The sequence below is a fragment of the Trichomycterus rosablanca genome, chromosome 3, assembly GCF_030014385.1.
Source record: "Trichomycterus rosablanca isolate fTriRos1 chromosome 3, fTriRos1.hap1, whole genome shotgun sequence".
NCBI classification, from domain to species: Eukaryota; Metazoa; Chordata; class Actinopteri; order Siluriformes; family Trichomycteridae; genus Trichomycterus; species Trichomycterus rosablanca.
In genome coordinates, this window is record NC_085990.1 from 35242696 (window position 1) to 35268129 (window position 25434).

Genomic DNA, 25434 nt, shown 5'->3' on the forward strand with positions numbered 1-25434 from the left:
TTTTCTTCAATAAAATGCTGGGTAAGTTATATAAGCGTCATTAACTTTTTGGTCCTGGTAACTCTGTAGTTGTTTTAGCAGTATGTTTGAGGCCATTATTCTACTACAGTTCGTTATACCATTCACTAAATTTCAATTTCAATAGATCTAAGTGTCAAAACCAATAAAAGACAAATTATTCAGTTCTGCGGGCAATCATACATGACCATTCTACACAGATGTAAAGGTTCGCTGTAGTTTTGTACTTTCCTTTTCCCATTGCAGAGAATCTGTCCTTTTTTTTATCTGCCCAGATGAATTTGTCCCAGAAATTGCTTGTTTATGCATTTTATGGCAAACTGCAGTTCTGCCTTTCTGATCTATAATGGTTTGTATCTTGTGGTTGAATCTTCTGAAGTCATGCTGGTTTGTGAAGTTATTGACATCTTTGTCTACATCCTAGTTTTGATCTAGCAAACATCTAACCAGTGGTTTTATCTGTGTGATCATCTACATTTCATCTTTTTTTGTTTGAATCACAAAGTTTGTGACTGGATTTTTTTTTTGCTTTTTAACAAAGTACATAAATGAGGATCATTATTTGGGTCGGCATGTTGGTGCGGTTTGGGTTGACCTTGTCAGTGTCTGTACTGAGCGGCATAGGTTAACTCCAGGAATTTTGTTTTTTGCCATGTCCCAAAAGACAAAAGTTAGACTGGCTGCTGTAATATGTTTCTAAGTAAGGGAGCAGAATGTGTAAAATCGTGGTGCCCTGCAATAAACAGAGGTACGTCCAGGATCGCCAGGAAAATGTTATGAAAAATATATGAATTAATAAATCACAGACTTAGCAGCCATTTGTCAAATTTTGCATACTTCATTATAGTGCCAGCCTGATGTCTACACTATATGGACAGACGTATGTGGACACCCGCTTAATTACTGAGTTTCATCTTATCTTATTATTATTATCTTATCTTATTATTGAGGTTTATCTTATCTTATCTATGCGTTTTCATTTGGGTTTTTCATTCACCATTAATAAGATAATAATAATAATAATAATAATACATTTTATTTATATAGCGCTTTTCAAGATACTCAAAGACGCTTTACATAAGACAAATAATCAAAACAAATACGTACATACACCATACAAATCATAGTACAAAATCAAAATAGTACATCAACATCAAGAATAATTAAGATAAAAACAAAGAGAGCAGCATAAGACAGTTCATTAAAAATTAGCTAAATTATGAGAGAGAACAACAAATATAGAACAATTTCTTAAAATTAGACAGAAACAGGACAGATTTACATGCAATCAGGAAACTGAAAACTTTACAAGTTTTAGGATCTAGGACTTCACATTTCTGTCGTGATCTAAGTATAAAAACTATTAAAAAGAATAGCAAAAATAAAAGCATTTATTTTGTGTTGTTACAAGTTAAATGCCACTCTGAATAGATGAGTTTTGAGAAGTGACTTGAATTTGGACAGGTCAGGACAATCTCGTAGGTGTTTGGGGAGAGCATTCCATAAAGATGGAGCAGCTATGGAAAAGGCCCTGTCACCCCAGGTCCGGTGCTTGGTCCTAGAGGGTATGGACAGTAGGTTAGCCTCAGAAGAGCGAAGGCTACGGGAGGGAATGTGCTGATGGAGCAGGTCGGTGAGGTAGGATGGGGCCTGATTATGGAGAGCTTTGTGAGTGAATAGAAGAATTTTGAATTGAATGCGTTGAGCAACGGGAAGCCAATGAAGTTTTTGTAGAACAGGTGTAATATGATCACGGGAGCGAGTATGAGTAAGGAGGCGAGCAGCTGAATTCTGGATATACTGAAGTTTTTTTAGGATTTTGTTAGATGTACCATAAAGGATGCTATTGCAATAATCAATTCTGGATGTAATAAAAGCATGAATCAAGGTTTCGGCGGCAGAAAAAGAGAGTGATGGACGTAGACGTGCTATGTTTTTTAGATGAAAGAAAGCAGTTTTGGTGATGTGATTTACATGGCGGTCAAAAGAGAGGTTGCTATCAAAAATTACACCAAGATTTCGGATGTTAGAAGACGGAGACAAAGTGTCATTATCAATGGTAATTTGAAAATTTTTTGTGGTTTTTGCCAGGGTTGTAGGACCTACGATGATCATATCTGATTTTTCACAGTTTAATTTGAGGAAATTAGCTTTCATCCACAATTTCATTTCAGTGATGCAATTTGTCAGAGTGGAGTGAAGTTCAGTATTAATGGATTTGGAGGAGATGTAAAGCTGAATATCATCAGCATAGCAGTGGAAATGTAAACCATGCCGACGTATGATGTCACCAAGGGGGAGCATATAAAGAATAAACAAAAGGGGACCTAACACTGAGCCTTGGGGAACGCCTTGGGACAGTGGAGCAATGGCAGAACTACAATTGTTGATATTAACAAACTGTTGTCTGTTTATGAGATATGACCTTAACCACAAAAGGGCAGTACCAGTGATGTTGACAGAGGATTCAAGGCGGGACAGAAGAATGGAGTGATTAATGGTGTCAAAAGCTGCAGTAAGATCAAGGAGGACGAGAATATTAATTTGTCCAGAGTCTGAGGAAAGAAGAAGGTCATTTGTGACTTTGAGGAGGGCTGACTCAGTGCTGTGCTGGGGGCGGAAACCAGACTGAAATGATTCAAATAGATTATTGGAATTTAGGTGATCTTTGAGCTGTGAGGCAACAACACGTTCCAGTATTTTCGACAGAAATGGAAGATTGGAAATGGGCCGAAAGTTACTCATAATGTTAGAGTCAAGTCCAGGTTTTTTAAGTATGGGAGTAACAGCAGCCAATTTGAGTGATTGAGGGACTGAGCCAGAACTAAGAGAGGAATTGATTATCTCTGTGATAAGTGATGAGATAACTGGAAAACAACCCTTAACAAGTTTTGATGGAGCAGGATCCAAAACACAAGTGGAGCTTCGCATCCCTGTTAAGATCTCAGATAGGTCCAAAAGAGACACAGGTGAGAACTGAGACAGAGGCTGGGTAATAAATTGAGATGAGATAGGCGGAGAAACAGAGATGACAGGGGAAACTGTCAGAAAATTGTGGATATTCTCAACTTTTGTTTGAAAAAATGAGAGGTAAGAGTTACACTTGTCAACTGTAAAGGAATTGGTAGTATTGTCAACTGGTTTGAGAAGTTTATTTATTGTGGAAAAGAGAGTCTTAGGATTTGTTGATCCAGCATGTATGAGTTCGGAATAGTAAGTGGATCGGGCTGCCGTAAGAGCGTCTTTGTAATGTTGAAGATAATCAGAATAAATCTGATAATGTACTGTTAGACCGGTTTTCTTATAAAGTCTTTCAAGCTGGCGTTTACGGGATTTCATTTGGTGAAGCTCAATTGTGTACCATGGTGCGGAATGACTAAATGAAACAAATTTGGTTCTCAAAGGAGCCAGCTCATCAAGACATGAGGCGAGTATGTCATTATAGTAATCGACAAGGTCAGATGAATTACTAGACAGTACAGGACAGACAGACATCTTTTTAACAAGAGAATCTGAGAAAGCAGAGGGAGAGATATATTGAAGATTCCTGAAGGATATTTTACGTTTAGCTCTAGTGATGGGCCTAGTGACCTCAATGTCCATGATGATTGTCAAATGATCAGAGACAGTAAGGTCATGGCTGGACGGCTGATGAACTAGGACACCAGTAGAGCAGACAAGGTCAAGAGTATGACCTTTTTTATGAGTTGGAAAATGTATATGTTGTGTGAAATTAAAACACTGTAACAATTCCAAAAATTCCCTGGCAAATTTACAGTTGTTGTCATCAATATGGATGTTAAAATCACCCATAAGCAGTACAGAGGATGAGAGGGCACTAAGCTGGGTTAAAAAATCTGAAAAATCAGAGAGAAAGGAAGCGTTTGGCTTTGGCGGACGATAAACTACAGCAGTGACCAGAGGAGTAGGCCCTGACAACTTGAAAGCCAGGTGTTCAAAAGAAAGAGCAGCAGGAAAAGACAAAGTGGTTATTTTAATATCATCCCTATAGACTGCAGCAACACCACCACCTCGCCCTTCCATACGAGGTTCATCAATATACGAGTATCCCATTGGCGTGGTCTGATTTAACGTAAAATAATCCAAGGGTTTATGCCAAGTTTCAGTGAGACAGAAAAAGTCTAGTTCACTGTCAGATATAAATTCACTGAGTACAGTACTTTTTGTGTTGAGTGAACGAACATTAAGCAATGCCATTTTCAAGTGGTATTGTTGTGTAGTTGGCTGTGAGGAACGAGGAAGAGAACGGAGATTTGCTAAGTCCACTCCGCGTTTCCCATCCCACTCCGTGGACAGCGTTGTCATGGAGACTACACCGCTACTGGTGTGCAAGGCAGCAGCGCTCTGATGACGTGTTTGCGGAGCGACAGTGCGCACGGCTGACCAGAAGGATGGAATAGCGTTACCGTTTCGAAGATAAACAAGCTTTCTCCGGGAGCCCCTGTGAATATAACGAGGCCGGCGAAGGAGTCCAAGCTGTTTGATGACTGAAATACACGATGGAGTAGTGCAGTTGTTGAACTTCCTCAGCTGGTCAACGGAATAGTTCAACATTGTGCCGATCCCAGGAAAACTCATCCACCGTTCACCACCGGCCGCAGACGCGATGTACAGTAGAAAGAACAAAAAGTATCAAAAGCACAAATAAAAGTATCAAAAGTAACATAAAAGAAATAGATCCACAAGGTGTGTAAAAAGATGAAAACGAAAAACGATAAAAATACAATAAAATACGGTAAAATACGGTAACGGTAGCGGCAGCCAAATGCGCCAGCGTCCACCATCACCATGGCAACTTTATAGTTTATTGAAAAAACAATAGTGCAGTCATAATAAATATAAATATAAATACGGCCAAAGTAAAATGAAGCACTGGGCATGTTTAAAAGGAGTCCAGAGTTCAATGTTTTTGTTCAGTTTTACTTGTGCTGGTAATGGCTGATCACAAAAATGATATTTTAATTAAATGGTTACAGATTCCCACAGACACACTAAAATCATATGGAAAGCCTTTCCTGACAAGTGGAGGCTGTGCAAATGGGAGACAAATCCATATTTATGCCCATGTTAATAACCATGTATCCACATACACTTGGACATACAGTGTGTAAACATTAAAACTCTTATTTATATTATTCTAATATAAATCAAGAAAAAAAAAAGTGTGAGGCTATAATCATGTGCCAACAAACAAAATATGCTCATAACAATATTACATTATTTGCAGTTGCTGACTAGGTGCAGACTAATACATGGTAATTTTACAGAATCTGGGGCAAAAACAGTGTGTTTAGGTAAAACAAGAGCAGGTGATGGCCAGTAATTTTTTTGGGCAGCTCATCAAAGGAGCCCAGCTACACACTACAGAAAAGGACCAGCGGCTTTGCGAGTGAATGACCTATCCAGTCCATTTAGAAAAGTTCTTCTCTTTTCTTTTCGAAGGCTAAATCAGTGGCGGGTACCAGGCAGAACATCTAAAGAAAGCTGTCCTGCTTCTTTCAAGGGGCTCAGGGTCTTGTCTCATCAAAGCTTTAGGCTTCCATTAAGATAAAATAGCCGAGCAATTACAGTGACACAGCCTGCAAGCCTCCTCTCTCTCCACAGAAGACCTACTGCAGCAGTCCAGCACTAACAAGGTGTCATTATAGTCCTAAGTTCTCTTTTCTCAGCCATGTCTTTCCAGTTGTCAATCTCTTGAGATCTAGCTCCAGTTCTTTTCTTTTATTTCTCTGCTCTGATTTTGTTCATGCATTTGTCCAAATCCAATGCCTGTTGTCTTTTTGTCGAAGTCCAATTTTATTATTAACTTCTTTCATTATGATTCTTGCAATACATTTAGTGAATTTCTAGAGATCGAATATTTACACCCACTTCAATGTCTTCCTTCCATGCATTTCTTTAGGTCAAACATCCCTGTCAATTCATCTAGATCCAATTAAATCTGTACATTCATGGCAGTTCAGTTCTTTCTTCACTGCTAATTTTTTAGGGTACAATTCTTTCCTCCCACTGCTCCAGTTCCAAGTCCAATTCTTTTCATCCATTTCTCCATATAATATGGAACTCTTTCTATTCATTTCTCTGGGTCTAACCCTTTCAGTCCATTTCTTCAGGTCCAATGTGTTTCGTCCATCTGTTCTCAGGGACTTATAATGTCTTTTTTTGTCCTTTGTGTCTAATGGTTTTAGTCTGCTCCGACAAATTTAATTCACTCAGTTCAAGTTCTTATTATCCAACAATTTAATTTGTCTCAGTCAAATTCTTTCTGTATGTTTATACGGGTCTAATTTATTTCAATAATTTCACAGAATGTTCTTTCTGGTCCTTTTCTGTGATCCAGAACTTTGTCCTTTTTCCCATTTTGTATGTATCTAGGGATGTCCCGATCACGTTTTTTTGTTCCCGATACCGATCCGGATTATTAATTTTGATCCCGATCCGATACCGAGTCTCAAACCGATACTTGTATTTTCTAGATATTGTCAAGATAAGAACTGGATAATACTGTTCACACAGTGCACACTTCAAGTACATTACAGTTATTCAAATTAATCCAATGTATATGTTTAACAACTAAACAGCTCTGCAGTGCTGAAGGGGAAAATGCTGCATCCAAGCTATTGCTTAATGTTTTTGTATTTTTACAAAATCAATCAAAATGAGTGAGATAATTACAGTTTTACTTTAAACTTTACATTCGAAGAAAAAAAAATCTGTTTAATGCAGTGATACACTAAGAATGAACAGAAATCTGTGTAGCAGCTTAACTTGAATATAAGAAAAAAAGTTACTTAAAAGCATTACAGTAAAACCTGAATACCAAAATAAAATGGAAAGGCTCTTTTGTTATGAAGGAAAGCCAGTTTTTAAAGTGCTTGTATTGTGACAGTGGTTTAATGGACGTTTCTATGCGAAGTGAGTGTGTTTTGACCCTTTGGGGCTTCCATAGTGCATGGAATAGCGTGCTTGACTCTAGCTGTCCGCTATTCTGTACCGTAACAGAAGAAGTTAATAAAGTGTTCTGCTCCCGACAATATGTGAATATACCGTGTATTTATTTATTTATTAAACGAGTGCATCACTACGTTGTTTTGTAAACCGGAGTGATCCTTGACTCACACACTATATAAACAGTAAAATTGTACAGTAATGAACGCAGCTCTGCTCCTACCGCCTCGTGCAACGCTCACAGTGCAGAAATTATGTCGCTGCTGGACTTGTTTCACTTTCCAATTTAAAGTATTTCCACACAGCGGACATGCTGATGTAAAACAAAAGATCGGGATTACGATCGGGTTTAGTAAAGCCGATTCCGATCAGTTAAAAAATGCCTTGATCGGCCCCGATCCCGATCTTTAAGATCGGATCGGGACATCCCTATATGTATCCCTTTAGCCCATTTTCTATTGCCATTTAAAATAACTTTTTTGTATTTTTTGGTCACCATCTTTCTTGCTTTTGATTTTTGTTAGCATAAATATTATTAAATAACAATTTACCCCACATTGTAAACTGTGCTGCTTTCTCTTTCACTAGCAGGTGCAAGTATTGGTGTATCTAGTGTTTTCTCTGGACAGCCATTGTAGTAAAAATGGGACTTTCTCTTACTCTGGCAATGGGCTGAAGGTTAAAGTAATGCCAGTGGCTCAGCTGTTTCTGATTGCCCGGAAAGTCCTTTCAGATCTCTTTCATGTCTCTGGGGCTCAGAAGACAGACAGGAATCTCTGAAAGTCTGCTTAGCCTCATCACATTCTCTCTCCTTTTGCAGTAAATAAAAGTAATAGAAAGAGCCCTCACCTGCTCCTCTGTAAAGTGGGAAGGGTGAGCGGAACTTTTATTCACTCACACTCCCTCTCATCAACCAACTTCAAAGAGGAGAAAATAGTTCTCCGCGTGTTTCATCCAAACAGCCTATATATTTCTTGCCGAGCTAACCTTGAACACATTCAGCATATAAGGTTATGCATTCTGTGCTAATGCTCCGTTCACTGTTTATAACAAGTGATGGATTGTCCTTGCATATTGGCGTACCAAAAATGAACTCGTGCGTTTTTTGGCCAAATAAAAACTAAAGACATACAGAAGAGCTCACTTAAAGACCAAGTTGTGAAAGTCAGAACTAGTACTCTGCGGTGTGTGTAAACTAAAACAAATTGTAATATAAGCTAATTAAACAACAGACTACAAAAAGGAGTGTGTAATTGTGAAGGAGCATCATAAATAATCACAGCCATGATGGTATTTGCGATAACATATGACATCATGTTCTATTTCTTTCATACAAAAGTTTTTATTAAATAAAGAAACAAAATAAACCTTCCGCCATAAAGTAGTTCTACAATAAAGTAGTTGTTGCTATGCAATGGTGGTAACACTTCACTAGCCTGCCTTAACACAATAAGCTACAAAAGGCATCTAGTTTTTATAACACTACCAATTACCGTTAGTTTGAAACACAACATGTAAATAAGCTAGGATGAAAGGAAAAAGGACAAAAATTAACATTAAAATGAATTAAGAATTAAACAAAATGATTTATTTTATCTAGACAATACAAATGTACAATACAAATGTATTCATATTCTGTTGATTTCTAGCACAATACAAATGTATTCATATTCTGTTGATTTCTAGCACAATACAAATGTATTCATATTCTGTTGATTTCTAGTCAATTCCAGTGTGTTAAGTAGTTCTGCAGTCAGTTTTAATGGAATTTGATATTCGTCTGCACTTTTCTTAGGAGTCTGCCCAAACAGACTGCAGGTCAAATGTTATCTCAAAGTCATCCATTTTTCTCGCTATGTATAAAAACAAATACTATACAGTCAAGGTTTGTGTGCTTTTACGATGCTTCTCAACCAATCAGACTGTAAGGTAGGAACTAACTGCTCTCTAATAGTAGAAAATGCACACTGTTAGATGTCTAGTTAACACCAAAGAATTTGATCTTTATTAATCATCGTTGCTATTATTATATTGCCATCTTTCTCTAAGATCAGTCGTACACTACTTGTTATATTACATAAACAAACGGTAGTGGTAGCTCAGCATTAAGGGTTCTGGACTAGTAATAAGAAGGCTGCCGATTCAAGTCCCACCACTGCCAGGTTGCCACTGTTGGAATCTTAAGCAACACATGCAAAATAAAATTTTCAAATAATTGATCTAGCAATGTGCCAGAGAGTTCTGGGTGGTTTCTTACCTGATCGCATGCTTCCCTACACTGAGAATACTCCAGGGCATGATGGCAGCAGGAGGAATCTATAGAGAAGATACATACAAAAAACACAAGAATACAAACTTTAGTCATATTCACTGTAACACACTTCTAACATGTTTGATCATGGCTTAAGTAACATTTAGTAGCAATCTAGGTCAAAAACCTGTATTTTATTTAACATATTTAGGATAGAATGTATTAAAAGTTAGCTTTTAAAATTGTATGTTGTTTTACAAATCAACAAAAAGGTATGTATTAACTGTAAATGTATTGATCTAAAAAATAGTGCTTTTATGCTTTTGATTTAAAAATCTGGATGGAAGCATAAGTAGGTGAATTTTTTATGTTATTATTTCATTCCAATGTTAATCTTTCATATCAATTTCTTACACCTCAGGGAACAACCTGAGTTAGGTAGCAATATCAAAATCTAAAGCTCTAAAGTTAATTTTTTCCATTTTCATCAACTATTCTTGGTCCATCAGGATACACTGAGCAAGCAATATGTAGAATGAAATGATTTATGGTTTTGTCATTTGTAATTGATTATAGACATAAATACTTGCACAACAAACTGCACCTCAGCTGGTGTAACTAATAAGTAATAACTCTGTATGGTTTAAACATACATACATTCATACTGCTGCCGTGGGTCATTTTGGTCCGCATGGCTGAACTGGCACAGTTTTATCATTAACTGCCCTTCCTGACCCAACCCTATTTATTTTTATTCAGGATTGGGACTGACACCGAGAGTGTACCATCAGCTTTTTGGATATAGCCAATCATGTCTGTATAGATGCCTGTCCAGCCAATAGCATCGCTGAGATTCAAACTCTGGATCTCGGGGAGCGTGATTTAGTGCTGTGCCACTGCAATCGTCACATAATTATAATTTTGATTCATACTTTTATAATATGATATTTCACACCTTTATAACAGAATAATGAGGATTTTAAGGTGTACAATGCTTATGACTGATATTAAGGACATTTTGGTCAAACTATTGTGGTTCAAAAATTCTTAGCACCACTTTAAGCATTATGCTGATTGAGCAGCATTTTTAAAGTTGTCTGGAAATAGTTTGTAAGTCTTCTTAAGAATTGTGGGGAATGCCAAGTGGTATCCCTTCATTGGGTACTACATATATTGTAATTGTACAAAACTAGAACCCTTTGGTACAAATATTTAAATGCGGCTTGATTAATAAAAAGACATGCTGACTGTGAAGTAGATCTCCACCTTTTTATTCTTCAAAGAGCTGGGGGATTTTGTTTATAAAATGTGCACCTCATAGGAATACAGCCGATTTGAGATCAGTAAGATCATACTCTCTGCGAGAGAACCCAACTGATTGTTTATGATAATCACAACAGCGCGGCAATGCTTGAAGACTTTACAAAACATATGCTCATCTGTTTATGCTCCTCCACAAAAATGACTTCATTATCAAATGGATGTGCTTTTATCTCTGCCTAGCTTTGGCTATTCTCCATTTGTGTCTCTTCCAGAGCCTGAGCCTTTCATCAGTGTGATTTGATCTGTTTCTTTGCTTTTGTTTGGTCTGTGTTTTACCTGTCTGCTTTCTCTCCAGATAGTGTGAGAAGCAGAGATACAGGCTGTAATTCATTTCTGTTCAGTGCTGAAATGGCTGAGTGGCTAAGTGCTGTGAAGGTCTTCACTGACATTATGGGTTCTGAGGAGAGTCATGAGGCCTGTGGATGAGAGTATCTGGACTGGCTCTGGTTTTTGTGTTGGGGGTTATAAATCTGAAACAACCAGGCACTTTCAGAAGTGAGAAAGTACAGGATGCTTCTTCTGTTCTGGTCCTGATAAAGCAGGCGCCGTTCTGTAACATGCTGACACCAGATTTCTGTAAGAGTAAAGAGTAAGTGTATGTATGTGCATACAAATAATTTATAATTTATTTAATTAAAATAAATTATGATTCCTAATATGATGCTTGTGAATGTTCTTTGTCCAATAAAAAAAGGGCTATTCCTGAAACAGCCCACTTAAAACAGATGAAGTCTATAGTAATGTCTGCACAACAAGCCTGTAACTGCAGAGTAGAAAACAATACAATACAATACATGGCTGACTTTTCAACCACCTGAGGCTGAAACCTGTCAATTTGAGGCTGCCATGCAGACAATGCTGTTCCCGCTGGACTGCTGGATGTGATGGGAATCTGCAGTGACTGCACTCAACAATGTCCAGAAACTCAACATCACCTCAAATTAAATGTATTATGCTGTTTATTTGCTCCTTTATGATTTAAATTATCTGTTTATTTAATATAATTCTAATTTATCCACTGGATAATCATCTACATCCACTCCTCAATTATCTAGTTTCTTGTATAAACATCATACTGTGAAAAGTAAAACTAGACTTTAAATAATCCAATTTAGCAACTGAATTTAAGCCCAATAATCAGGCTACGTAAAGCCTCAAATCTTGGTCTCCAATTAGATTTCTATACCTGCCTAGGTTTGCGTCAGGTTTGAACAGGTAACTGCCATGAGATGAATGACAGTTATTGGAAAAATCAAATAATTAGAGACTAGTTGATAGTACTCAACAATACAAAGTAAAAATAAACTGCATAACAGATTGGCTCTGCCACTAAACAAACAATCTCTGCTCTACTACAAACAATCCTTAAAAAAACATGTTTTTTAATATATCAAGGTTCTTATATAGTATTTATTTATTATTATTTATTTATTAGGGTTTAATGTCATGTTTGGTTACATTCATGACAGGACAGGTAGTTACTGGTTACACAAGATTCATCAGTTCAAGTTTAATGTCAAACACAGTCACAGACAATTTTGTATCTCCAATTCACCTCACTTGCATGTCTATGGTTTGTAAGAGGAAACTGGAGCTCCTGGAGATAGCCTACACAGACACGGGGAAAACATGCACGGGTGGGACCTGCTTATGGTGCTTTTCCACCGTTACGGTGTCAGTGCTGGTACCTACATTTCAGTGGCGGCTGCTGGTCTTTCAAAGAGGGGAAGCTCATTGTCGGCTTACATCATAAAATTTGTCAATTTATTTATACATAAATTCTGCCCTCCGTTCCTTCTCAAGAAAATGGCCTGTGATCCTATCGTACCAAGTAGGCGTCTTTTCCAGGGACTTGACCAGTGTCCTGAAACAAATACTATGAGTGTGTTTTATTTACAACAACAATGGAAATGGTCAAGTAATTTCACCAAGCAAATACCAAGAAATGGGTTGCAGTTTGTCTTTCAACTTTACTCGCAAAATCCGCGATGGGACTGAAGCTCCATGTGATGTGTGACGTGTAGATCTCAAAATAGCTGTCAATCAAAACGGGATTCAGCCTTTCGACTGATCCTCCAATCATCTTGCAGAAGCTCCGTGTCCAGACCCGTCCACAGCTCCATTCACCCCCAGAGACGCTCAGCGTCCGGGGGCTGGACAAAATCGTGGCATTTATCCAATGACCGGCAAGTTTCAAAGCAATGAAAAAAACTTTTCCATGCAGTCCCATTGAAGTGAATAGACGCTCAGCTTCTACGGGCAAATGCATTGACGCTACGGGAATGTATGAGAAGTGAACAAAATCGAGTCAGTCGATTTGTGATAAGTAGCTGATTCTGAACGAACTCGTCTTCGAGATGAACGTGTTCTAATGCATTTGTAGTCAATGAAATTTTAACACAACTGTACATATTTGACCATTTAATTTTGACATTTTAGGGGAAGCTGAGCTTCCCTTGCAGTCTTAGAGAAATCGCCACTGCTACATTTTATTGGTTCAGCATGTTAGCAATACTGTGTCTAATCAGGACCAACAATACAGAAAGAGCTTTGGTTTTACAGGCTTAATGCATGTCTACTTAAATTACTACAGTTTTTCCCCTAAGAGGCGCTTGGTAATTCCTGTAAAAAATAGAAAGTGCCTTGATCGCCATGATTTTTTATTTATTAATTATAATATGGATTTGTAGAATAAACACACACACATTAGATTTATAGAATCTGATTATGTAAAAACTGGTCATAACAGAATCAAGATCAAGTCAATAAGTCAATAATAATAATAATTGTTATTATTATGTCTTTCTGACAAATGTGTTTACTGTAAATCCACACTGAAGTTCCCATGTGCTACCATTTTAAACCTGCTCACTGCTGTGTCCCTACAGGAATATTGCCACCCACAGGACCCATCAAAGGAATTTTTTGTATGACCCCCCCCCCCCCCCCATCCCACCCCAATTCACCCCCACTCCTTCTCAGACCCCCCCCCCCCCCTTCCTGCAAAGTCCTTCATGCAAACATCCAAACCATGCCTTTTTTCAACAAGTAACAGGAAGCCCCCTTCAACCCCTCTCTTTCCTCTATATTATTTTTAAGCAGTGGAAAGAGAGGGTCCAGCAGCTTTGTCACGCTCAGGAAAAGAAGAGTGCAATCAACACAGCATTTTGCAAGGTTGGAGCATGTGAAAGTGTGAATATGATGTCCAGAGTAGCAGGCTGCTCTGGTAGAACTGGAAACCAACTTAAAAGGGCAGCGCTTTGACAGGCCCAACAAAGCTGATCAAACACGAATGAGAAACAAACGCCAAAAGTGAAGGACTCTAAGAGGGGTAAGGGAGGCTGAGGATGAGAGGATGTAATGCTCTGGTCTCCTGAAACACATGATGGCTCTGGATTACATTTGTGTTTAAAGGGGCAGCATGAGGAACAGCAGACACGCTGGCCCCTGACACACTGGGCCCACATGGCTTCAATCCAGAGATGAGAACTAAAAAATAAAGTAGGATCTCAGGGGGGCATTTGTTCCCAGACTGTGTCTTCTTTAACTTGATAAAACACTGCATTCTTTCACTGCCTGTCTGGTCAAAGTACCATGCCCTTTAGCAACCAGGGGTAAATGTCAAAAGTGCAGTGGCTTCTTTGCTGGAAACGTTCACAAATACATTTCTATGCAGGAGAATATATAGTCATTCAAGAGTATGAAACCAAGCCAGAGTAAAATCCCAGAAAAGCACCCATTTCCGGTAAATATTAATAACAAAAAAATTCCCAATAATAACTTAAGCCTAGTCTGATTCTCAGACCTTCATTCTTCTGGGAAGGCTTTCACAGGATTTTAGAGTCAGTGCAGGAATTTGAGACCATTCAGTAAAAAAGTATTTATGAGGTAAGGTAATGATGTTGAACGAGCACGCCCGTCTTACAATTGACATTCTATTTTGTTCTAAAGGTGCTCAATAGATTTAAGTCAGGGCTCCGTCCAGACCACATTAAACTTGCTAAATGTCTTTATGGACCTCACTGTAAGCACAGAACATACTGTACACATGCTGGAACAGACAAAAGGCCATATGTGTCTTTGGCGATGCTTTGAAAAAGTCAGTGGGTCAAAGTTCAAAAGGAGTGAACTTTGAGCGCAGCAACAAGCGGTAAAAAAACGTTTTTCAAAGCGGTAAATCTGCGTGGTTAATGCTCAATTTAGTAGAGCAGCAAAGTCAGCAGTACCACCTTACTCCATAGGAAACAATGATGCAGTCAGCGCAAGAATTGCATTGGACAGTGGTAGCCTAGTGGGTAGAGCTTTGGGCTATCAACTGAAAGGTTGAGAGTTCAAATGCCAACTCTGCCATGCAGCCACTGTTGGGCCCTTGAGCAAGGTCCTTAATCCTCTCTGCTCTAGGGGCGCCGTACGATGGCTGACCCTGCGCTCTGACCCCAGCTAAAAAAAAAAAAGCTGGGATATGCAAAGAAAGAATTTCATTGTACTGTACACCTGTATATGTATATATGACAAATAAAGGCATTCATTCATTCATTCATTCAAGAATGGTTTTGACACATATCTTGTGAGTGCAGCCTTATACTGCATACACATGTACAGTGGGGCCAAAAAGTATTTAGTCAGCCACTGATTGTGCAGGTTCTCCTACTTAGAAAGATGAGAGAGGTCTGTAATTTTCATCATAGGTACACTTCAACTATGAGAGACAAAATGAGAAAAAAAAATCCAGGAAATGGATAGTAGGATTTTTAAAGAATTTATTTGTAAATTATGGTGGAAAATAAGTATTTGGTCAATAACAAAAGTTCAACTCAATACTTTGTAACATAACCTTTGTTGGCAATGACAGAGGTCAAACGTTTCCTGTAAGTCTTCACCAGGTTTGCACACACTGTAGCTGGTATTTTGGCCCATTCCTCCATGCAGATCTCCTCTAGAGCAGTGATGTTTTGGGGCTGTCGCTGGGCAACACGGACCTTGAAATGCTTTTTACGGAGCCACTCCTTCGTTGCCCGAGCAGTGTGTTTGGGATCATTGTCATGCTGGAAGACCCAGCCACGTTCCATCTTCAATGCTCTCACTGATGGAAGGAGGTTTTGGCTTAAAATCTCACGATACATGGCCCCGATCATTCTTCCCTTAACACGGATCAGTCGTCCTGTCCCCTTTGCAGAAAAACAGCCCCAAAGCATGATGTTTCCACCCCCATGCTTCACAGTAGGTATGGTGTTCTTGGGTTCTTCTTCTTCCTCCAAACACGACGAGTTGAGTTTTTACCAAAAAGTTCCATTTTGGTTTCATCTGACCACATGATATTCTCCCAATCCTCTTCTGGATCATCCATATGCTCTCTGGCAAACATCAGACGGGCCTGGACATGTACTGGCTTAAGCAGGGGGACACGCCTGGCACGGCAGGATTTGAGTCCCTCTCGGCGTAGTGTGTTACTGATGGTAGCCTTTGTTACTTTGGTCCCAGCTCTCTGCAGGTCATTCATCAGGTCCCTCCGTGTAGTTCTGGGATTTTTGCTCACCGTTCTCATGATCATTTTGACCCCACGGGATGAGATCTTGACCCCAAGGGAGATTATCAATGGTCTTGTATGTCTTCCATTTTCTTACAATTGCTCCCACAGTTGATTTATTCACACCAACCTGCTTGCCTATTGTAGATTTACTCTTCCCAGCCTGGTGCAGGTCTACAATTTTCTTCCTGGTGTCCTTCGACAGCTCTTTGGTCTTGGCCATGGTTGAGTTTGGAGTCTGACTGTTTGAGGCTGTGGACAGGTGTCTTTTATACAGATAACAAGGTCAAACAGGTGCCATTAATACAGGTAACGAGTGGAGGACAGAAGAGCTTCTTAAAGAAGAAGTTACAGGTCTGTGAGAGCCAGAAATCTTGCTTGTTTGTTATTGACAAAATACTTATTTTCCACCATAATTTACGAATAAATTCTTTAAAAATCCTACAATGTGATTTCCTGGATTTTTTTTCTCTCATTTTGTCTCTCATAGTTAAAGTGTACCTATGATGAAAATTACAGACCTCTCTCATCTTTCTAAGTAGGAGAACCTGCACAATCAATCAGTGGCTGACTAAATACTTTTTGACTCCACTGTAAATAATGCAAACTTAAGAAGTCCTTCACAACTACAAGAATGCTAAGGATTGATTCTGTTCCAGGTTTTGTGTTAAAATGTTAGACTTGTTTTAGCAAAAACGGTCTGGGGCATTTACTCTTACCGTTGGTATTTGCATAGCCAAAGCGGCTTAGTCTCAGTGTAATTGGGAAATTCTGCTGTTCTAAGGGCAGCAAAGCAACTCTTGTTGTAGTGACAACCAAGCTCCTTTAATGAGCTGTCATTTTAATAACACAATTGAAGGTGCAGCGAGGCATTCAGGCCAGTATTTTAGCTCTGACGTCAGTCTCTATGCTATTGTCCTCCCGGCCCCTAGAGAGGAACACTACGCATTCAGACATTCAGCTGTGGCCTAACAAATTAGAGCTGCTCTAGAAAAAAGGCCATAGCTAAAATGAGTGTCTAGTATATTTGTATATTTGTTATTTAAAAAAAATTTGCTTTTTTTGTCCAGATGCACTTGACTCTAGTGCATCATAGGTCACCACACACTTATACAATCACTTACTAATACATATAAGCAAATTAAAATAGCACTTTCACCTTCTGCATGTTTTAGAAGGTGAAAGAAAAAACAATTTACGAGCACAGGCCACACTTCAACTCTAGTGAATGAAAATAATAATGAAACTGTAATGCCTAGTTCACACTACACGATTTTTGCCCTGATTTTCGCTCGCCGACTAGGCGGCGCTAGATTTGCCGGCTCAGGAGCAACTCGGCGTTCACTCAGCTTCGAAACTCGGCTCTCAATCGCTATGTGTGAACTGTTCAACGACTCGATCCGTTGAGCAACCGAAAAGAGATATCTAGCAAGTCAAATATCTGGATCCGAGTCGTCCAACTGGCAATGAGTGCTATGTCGAACAGCCAATGAGAACGCAAGATATGGTGTGAGGGGAAACACAGGAGAGGAGTTGTAAACAGGTGGGACAGGGGGATAATATAGTTTATATCAGAATACATCGGCGCACACACAAGCTTTACAGTATTTGTGACTTTATCATTCTCTACAAGACAGAACACCAGCGTTGCATTGCAAAAAATATTTATTAACCTCCAACTCACTATAAAACAATCCACGCTGTTCGCCTAGCCAAATCCACTTAGATTCATTTATTTTTTCTCCTTTGATAGCTCGTTACTGGTTGACGTGCATTTTTGGACGTGGTATCATTAAACCCCTCGTCACTTCTCACATTTGTTTTCGTGACAAAACATAGTTTGCAAGACCAGAGAAGCTCGCCTGCGATTCCAGTTGGTGATAGATCGTGCAGTGTGAAACCCCCATCGCTGATCAGTCGTGTTGTGTGAAAGCCACACCGACTTGAAAGACTCCCAATTACAAGAGATCCAGTTGTGTAGTGTGAACTGTACAGCGACCTGACGACTTGGAAAGTCGTGTAGTGTGAACTTGGCATATGAGAAGAAAGAAAAACTCTGGGGTGTGTTATTGCATTGTGCCCTAATTCACTTATGAGCATATGGAACGGTATAATAATGCATATAAAATATTAAAAGTTTAAGATGTGATCCTCATAATGAATTGTTTATGATGCTAAAGGTGACTGTTTATACATAATTTACCATACATGCTAAAAATGGCAATGTTCAGCAGGCTAACGAACAATGTGACAGTATTTATTACACTTGTAGATATACACATTTAAACAATATAATCATTTTAAAACATTCCACAATCTTTTATTGCTACAATTCTACACCCTCTAATACCTTTTAAAAATAAATGTTACACTTTTCTAATGCTAAAGTCATGTGAGCACAGATTTGCCACTAGCTCATATTGCAACATCTGCATTAATTGACCTGATAGTAAGGAATTACAGTATGTTACGGATTATGTCCGTGATGCTCCTTTAACAAGTAACTTACTTAACAAGTAAATTGCAGCAGGTTTTTAATGTATTATGTGTATGTTTTACTAAAATAAAAAACACAGAATATATTTGAGAATTTATTAGACAAATAAAAATTAGGTTTTTTAATTTTTCCGTCATAAATGAGCCATGGACACCTCAGAGGAAAAAAAAAACACTGACCTAAATCAACAAAAGCAGAGTGGTAGTGGGCAGCATGGGCAACAATGAGGATGCAGACTGATAAAATAGAAAAGTAACTGTGTGTGTAAAACACCTTGTAGCATCTTGGTGCTAATGCAGTGAAACTGTGCTGGCTAAGTTCATTCCCCTAATGTAAGCTGTAAAAAGAGAAAGTAAAAGCACCACACCCTTAAGGAAAGCTTTTCAAAGAAATCATTTTATACATTCCTGTTTAAACTGTCATAGGCAAAACCGATCCTGTAAAATATTAATTTTACACACTCCTCACCAGTCCCCAAAACATTCTTTACATTTGCTTCACACTACAATGCAAAAGCTGCATGTCACCCATCAACAAACATCCACTTCAAATTAGTCTTTGCCTGAAAGACACTGGCTTCTCAAGCTCCATCTTTATCTGTCTCGGTTTGAAGCCATTTGTTGGCTAAATGAGCCACATGGCAGCTTCAAAGCTGCCTGGCTCCCTGTGGTGCCCACATGGTGGGCAGTTATCAATCAGGCTGGCATGACGTGTGCCTTCCTCAGCATGAATTGGACATCTGCTATGGCAAAACCATGCTGTTTCTCTGTTACTTCCAGAACCGCTGCCATGAGAAAGAAAAGAGTCTAGCAGTATCACCTAATAGGGAATCTCAGACAGCTTTGAGATTAACAGATGCAGTCTGCATGTACACGGTGGTCAGACTAATGGCATAAGAAAAAAATGTAAAAATTCTCACTGTGACTGATTTAATAGTTTTTATTTATTAGATAAATTGTATTTATTTATTATTTATTGTTTTCTATGATGGTACCATTAATTTATTCTTAAAAGGGTCACTATGTAGTCAGATTAAGCATCAGGGCCATGTCCTCTACTGTTGATTGAAATATAATAATAAGCTATTAAATACAAACTCCATCCCTGGAAAAGTTGTTTGATTTTGTCAAATGGAATAAAAATGTTGCACTATCACAAGTGCCTACAGTCATGATTTTCTATGTCTGTTTCCACAAAGGGAATCCACAACTGCAGCCTCTGCTGGCTGGTCGAAGGCACCTGCAGGGAGATGGTGAATAACGGAGAGCAGTGAGTGACTTTAGCGATACTGTACAAACACATCTCAAAGTGTAAAGGAGCAGTTGGCATTAGCACACTTGACAGAGGGGCCATGTGTTGGGAACGGCCCTTCTCGGTCAGGGTCTGCAGCAGTGGTAAAGAAATACAACTAGGTTGCATAATTAAAATTTGCATAATTAAAATTTATTGATATATAAATAGTTTTGGCTAACCAGCTTGATTGTATTTTGTAAATATAAACTCAAATGGGGGAAATAAGAAATGTTTGTAGAATGTTCACACAAAGTAGCACACTTTATGAAACATTCCACAGTAAGCAGGGGAATTAGTAATAAGTGAGGGTATCATGATAAAGGTTCAGTAAAGGTTCAATAAAGATGGTTTGTGGCTCTTAAAGATGGTTTACTTTATGAACCATGGTTCACTACTTTGTGGCAATCTACATGAGAGAATCGTCAATCAACTAAAAAGGAATATTTCTTAACACAAGATTACAAATATGGTCAACAAATATATGGTTTCAACATCTACTGTACACAATATGTGAAAAGATTTAGGAAATCCAGAAAACCCCCGTTGAACTTATAATTGCATTAGAAACATTTTCAGCATTTTGTTTACAAGAAACCATCATGCGACTGTGATAAATCAAGCTACTGTGATAAATGTAGCCACATGGGAGTGGCAGTACACTGGAAAACCACAGTCACTTAAGAGACCATCGCTGCATCAAGAAATTAAACCTGAAACTACCTACACTAAGAGAAAGCACAACATAAAATCTATGCAGAAACACCCACCGGTTCTCAGATAAAAATAAAGACAGTGGAAACACATAACTGTAAGAGATCCTACATTTAAAAACAGATTTTGGTCTGGGTTTGTCCTTAAGTCACCCTTTTCTTAAATTACAACATTGAACTTTCCTTCAATGCATTCTGCTTATGATATCTGGTCAACCTGCTGGACCTAAAATCCAACAGATTTTCTTGTCAACAAACTTGATTTAAAAAAACTGCATTTGTGACAGTTTTGTGAACTGTCAAACACTGCACATTCAATATTTTTGTTTTGAAATTGTGGTGGCCTCAACTGAACTCCGGGTAGATCAGATGTGTTAAGATTAAATTGTATACACCCACAACAGGCTTATCTGAGAAGATACATTTCAAAGATCAGCCTGACTTTCCGAAACCTTTTAGGACTGTTGGAAAAAAAAATTAATTATTAATTAGCCTGATCACCCTGTGGTGTGAGCCAGGCATACTTGCGATAAAAAGCCAGCTCATGCTTTAAGATGGATAATAGTTCAGGGAGTGGAATACACAATAAAGTGATACACACAAAAGTGAATCAGCGACAAAGACACACATCAATCACACAATAAATCCATTTGCGGGCTGCTCTTATAGCATTATTAAGCCGCACTCCTTTCTGGCCCTGGATGTCAATCAGTCCTCATCCTACTACTTAATTACACAAAGGAGTCTTTTCTTTATTCAGATTGAGCAATTTTAAAGTCTTGAAAATAATATAGTGCACACTGTACTTAATAGGAGCTGTATGAAGAGAGATAATACCAGTAGCAGGACCACACATCTAAAATGAGCTATAAGACTACTTTTTATTTTTCTTAATTGGCCTAATTTGTACATTTAATAAGCTATAAGTACTGTTTATGTGGGGCATATTGATGCTATAAAGCAAAGGATAATTTTCACCAACATACTAATGGTTCTGAATTTGGATTTGGTATCTGTAACATTGTGTATATCTGCAACTCAATGCAACTACAATGTGTGTCAGGATTATATTTAAAATTTTTTGGGCAGACAATGAATGATGTGGCTAAACATGAGATTTCTTCATGCGTCATGCTTAGCCCACGTTTTTGGAAACCGACAATCTTTACTTGGCCTCCATCTCCAGTAAAAACACTAGACCACATTATTTCTAGGTCACTTTAGATTATTTTCATAGATAATTACTAGAGGGAATTCCCAACGAACAGTACTTATGTGGCTATATTTTACATTGTTTGGATTTCTGGGTAGTCTCTTGGGAAGGGTGTGGATTCTCTTTTGTGGCTTATTTAAAACCCACATTCCCAACTTAAAAACACATCTCAATTTCCAGTCTGTTGTCTGCTATGAAAGCACAAAGGTGATAACAAGTAGCTGCTAAACTAGCATAAACAGTTAAAAACACATGCTTGAACCAGAGCTGGGTTTTCAAATACATCGTATCGAGTCTCAGCTCTGCCTGCCAGCTGGGCTGAGCAGCCACATGAACAATGATTGGCCTGTTGTTCAGATAGGGGTGGGATATTAAAAGCCGGATAGGGACTCTCTCATAACTAATGCAAGCAATTACGACCTCTGCTGGCTGACTGATGCCGCCTGCACAGAGACGCAAAAAGATTGCTGTCAGGGTGTGTCTCTCCATACACAGTGCTGATCCGCATTACACTCGTCAAAGTGTAGGTGACAAAATGCATACGGCTGCTGCCCACGTGTTGGAGGGGACGTGGGTTAACTTCATTCTCCTCAATCAGAGCGGGGATCGGCATTGGTGGAGAGGAAGCATGACGCAATCGGGCAATTGGACACACTAAAAGGGAGAAAAAGGGGGAGAAAATGCATAAAAATGTTTTTTTTCAAAATTCAACCTATTCGATGGCCTGGGATGGGGAAATTTTACTGCAATATGTTCACATCATGCTGCCAAGGTGTTTACCCATTTAACATCGTCATTTTTCAGGGCCAGCACAGGCTGGGCACAGTACGTCTGAGGTTCTCAGACTAGGAAAATGTGCTTTCCATCTTCCATAACAAAAACAGAGGATTTTTTCAAGAGAAAGCCAAGGCCAAAGGGGTATTTACTCAAACAAAGCCTGAAATAGAAATTCTTTGCACAAATGTCATCAGCCGCTGAAGAGTGTAATTTCAAGACAGCTTAAAAGACTTTCCTTCCAGCGCACTTCCTGTTTGTGTAGTTTTTTTTTTAAACTTCGCTCTAATTTTTGGCTCCACGACCACTTTGCTTCCACAGCTGGAGGACAGGCTGAATGGCACACTTCTTTTTTGCTTCATACAAAGGAATGAACAACAATTGTACAAGCTATTCAATAGCCTCTTTGCTCCTGTGTCAAATAAAATGACCATTACCATACTTTTTCTCCCACATTTAAAAGATGCCATGTCATAAAGACGTATTATGTTGAATTCTAGACTTGTCTGCTTTTGCTGGCTCCTGCATTCCTCCACAGCAGCCCTGTCTCTCTTGAGGAAAGCTGATAATCCTTCTGGGTCAGAGTTGACTTCCTATGCATTAATTAAACAGATTTTGACATAGGCATGCTGTAATAGTCCATTCTTTTGTTTGAATGACTAGAAAAAAGTAAGGAAAAATGGTAAACATTCCACAAAAAAAGGTAGCTCAGTAAAGATTAAAGATTGGACCCTCAGTTACTTGGATTGTATTCAATCCAAATTGTAAACTGCTTTGGATAAAACGTGTCCACTCATTTCTGTAAATGCAATCCTTATGCTTATTTGCATATGCACAAGGGAATGAGGCACAAATTGAGTTTAGCCATGTACATAGTGTGTAAACTGATAGCTTGTTTCCTACAAAACAATACTTTTTTTTAAGAGAATCTGGCCAAATTGTGCAAAAAGCTATGTATCATTATCTTTAAATGGTTACACTCCAACTGCCATCTAATTAGAGTTACAAGGCTGCTGCCACAACATGCTAAGTTAATTGATTCAGTATTATTCTGCAGTCAACCACCTTTCAAACCAAAAACAATGGCAGGAAACATCTTTTTAGATTTGTAATAGTCAGATGACAAATAATCTGATTGACCACTGATTTACCACTGTCCTGCACAAAATATTGGGAAGAAATGTACAGCTCCTCTGCCTAATAACTCATCCATGGTCAATGCACAAAGCGTAGACCTAAAGAGCAAAAAAACATTCTAAACATGGCCAACACATGCCAGTCATCTGTTCAAGCCTGCATTTCTAAACTCTTACAAAGATCACTTCACTTGCTCAGAAACTGATGTGACAGATGCCTGCGGTAAGATCAAACGTGGAGTAAAAGTGTATTCCTGACTTGAGAGATTAATTCAGTGTGTTTCATGAGAGAAAATAAAATATCAAAGTTTATGATGTTTGTAAATACATCTGGAAATATGTTATACATGGAAACGTATGCTATATCATAAAGCGATTGGCCTTCTCACAGTCCAGTTTGATGAATATGTACCGAAAAGATGCGGACTTAATGTGAGTCAAGCTATGGAGCTTCACACATATGTAAACCAGGTGTTTATCATGTATATGACATGCATGTGTGTGTGTGAGAGAGAGTGTGTGTGAGAGTGTGCGTGTGTATTATACAAGCTTTGAAGCACTCGAGTTCTAGCTCTTATTCAGATGTCAACAACTCATCAGCCCTCATATGCTGCAGAACAACACCACTGCTCCAGATTCAATAATAACAAGACATCAGAAAGAACAGGGGAGACATTCACTACTCTTAAGACTGCATGCAGAGAAAGGACACAATGAATGGATGCATGTAATGGTTTGCATATGTTTAGATAAGTGGACAGACTGATAGACTTGCTCCAAAGGATCAAACAAGAAACATGTCCTCCTGAGTTACATAACAAAGCCTCCTAATCCTGACATGCTTGTCCGAGTCAGAACCTTTCCAATGAGAATCACCATTGCACTAAGACATGCAATGTATTTTTCATTTGGGCCAAACAATATGACAGTGATATGATTATAAATTATACTGCAATACACATTTTTGAAAGCGGTTTGATTATTTGATCTTGTTGTGTTTAATTCTACCCATTAATCCAAACTTAATAATCCATAATGACTAAGTGAATACGTTTAGATCGATGGTTCGATAGATAGACAGACAGACAAACAGACAGACATACAGATAGATAGATTGATTATTCACTTTAAACAGCAGAGGGCACTGGCGATATTCACCTCGCCACTTCCACGACGGCACTTCACAAACAGATTTGACATAGGCATGCTGTAATAGTCCATTCTCTTGTTTGAATGACTAGAAAAAAGTAAGGAAAAATGGTAAACATTCCACAAAAAAAGGTAGCTCAGTAAAGATTAAAGATTAAACCCTCAATTGCTTGGATTGTATTCAATGCTAATTGTAAACTGCTTTGGATAAAACGTCACCTCGCCTGGTTAACGGCACTTCACAAAGTCGCCAGGTAGGGGATTTTCCAGCCAAATTTATTTATGTGAGGATACTTACTTTATTTGTATTATTCATTTATTTATATAATGTTGGATTCGTTTTAAAATTTCATTTCAGTTTTTTTACACAGTAAGCATTATTTGGCATAGTTTGTACCTACCTCAGAAATAAAAGGGAATTAATTATTTAGATAAATAAAATACAGTATTTTCTTTTTTTTTAAAGAGAAATAATAAAAGGAAACTTTGTCATAATTTGTCTTCAATTTCATTTTGTTTAAAAAAATCGGAAAGAAATCGTATCGGGAACCCAGTATCATGAATCGTATCGCAT

The 25434-nt window shown here is 38.4% G+C and overlaps 1 protein-coding gene across 4 annotated transcripts in view; it reads right to left on the reverse strand.

Moving 5' to 3' along the window:
* reck (reversion-inducing-cysteine-rich protein with kazal motifs) overlaps nt 1-25434 on the reverse strand; it is a 74502-nt gene that overhangs the window by 43752 nt on the left and 5316 nt on the right. For all 4 annotated transcript variants that reach the window (XR_010011224.1, XM_062991204.1, XM_062991203.1 and 1 more), the window contains exon 2: nt 9245-9303. Coding sequence is in view for 3 of the 4 variants with exons in the window: in XM_062991204.1 (XP_062847274.1) it covers nt 9245-9303 (59 nt within the window). In the remaining variant the exon portion in view is untranslated. The remainder of the gene's footprint in view (nt 1-9244; nt 9304-25434) is intronic.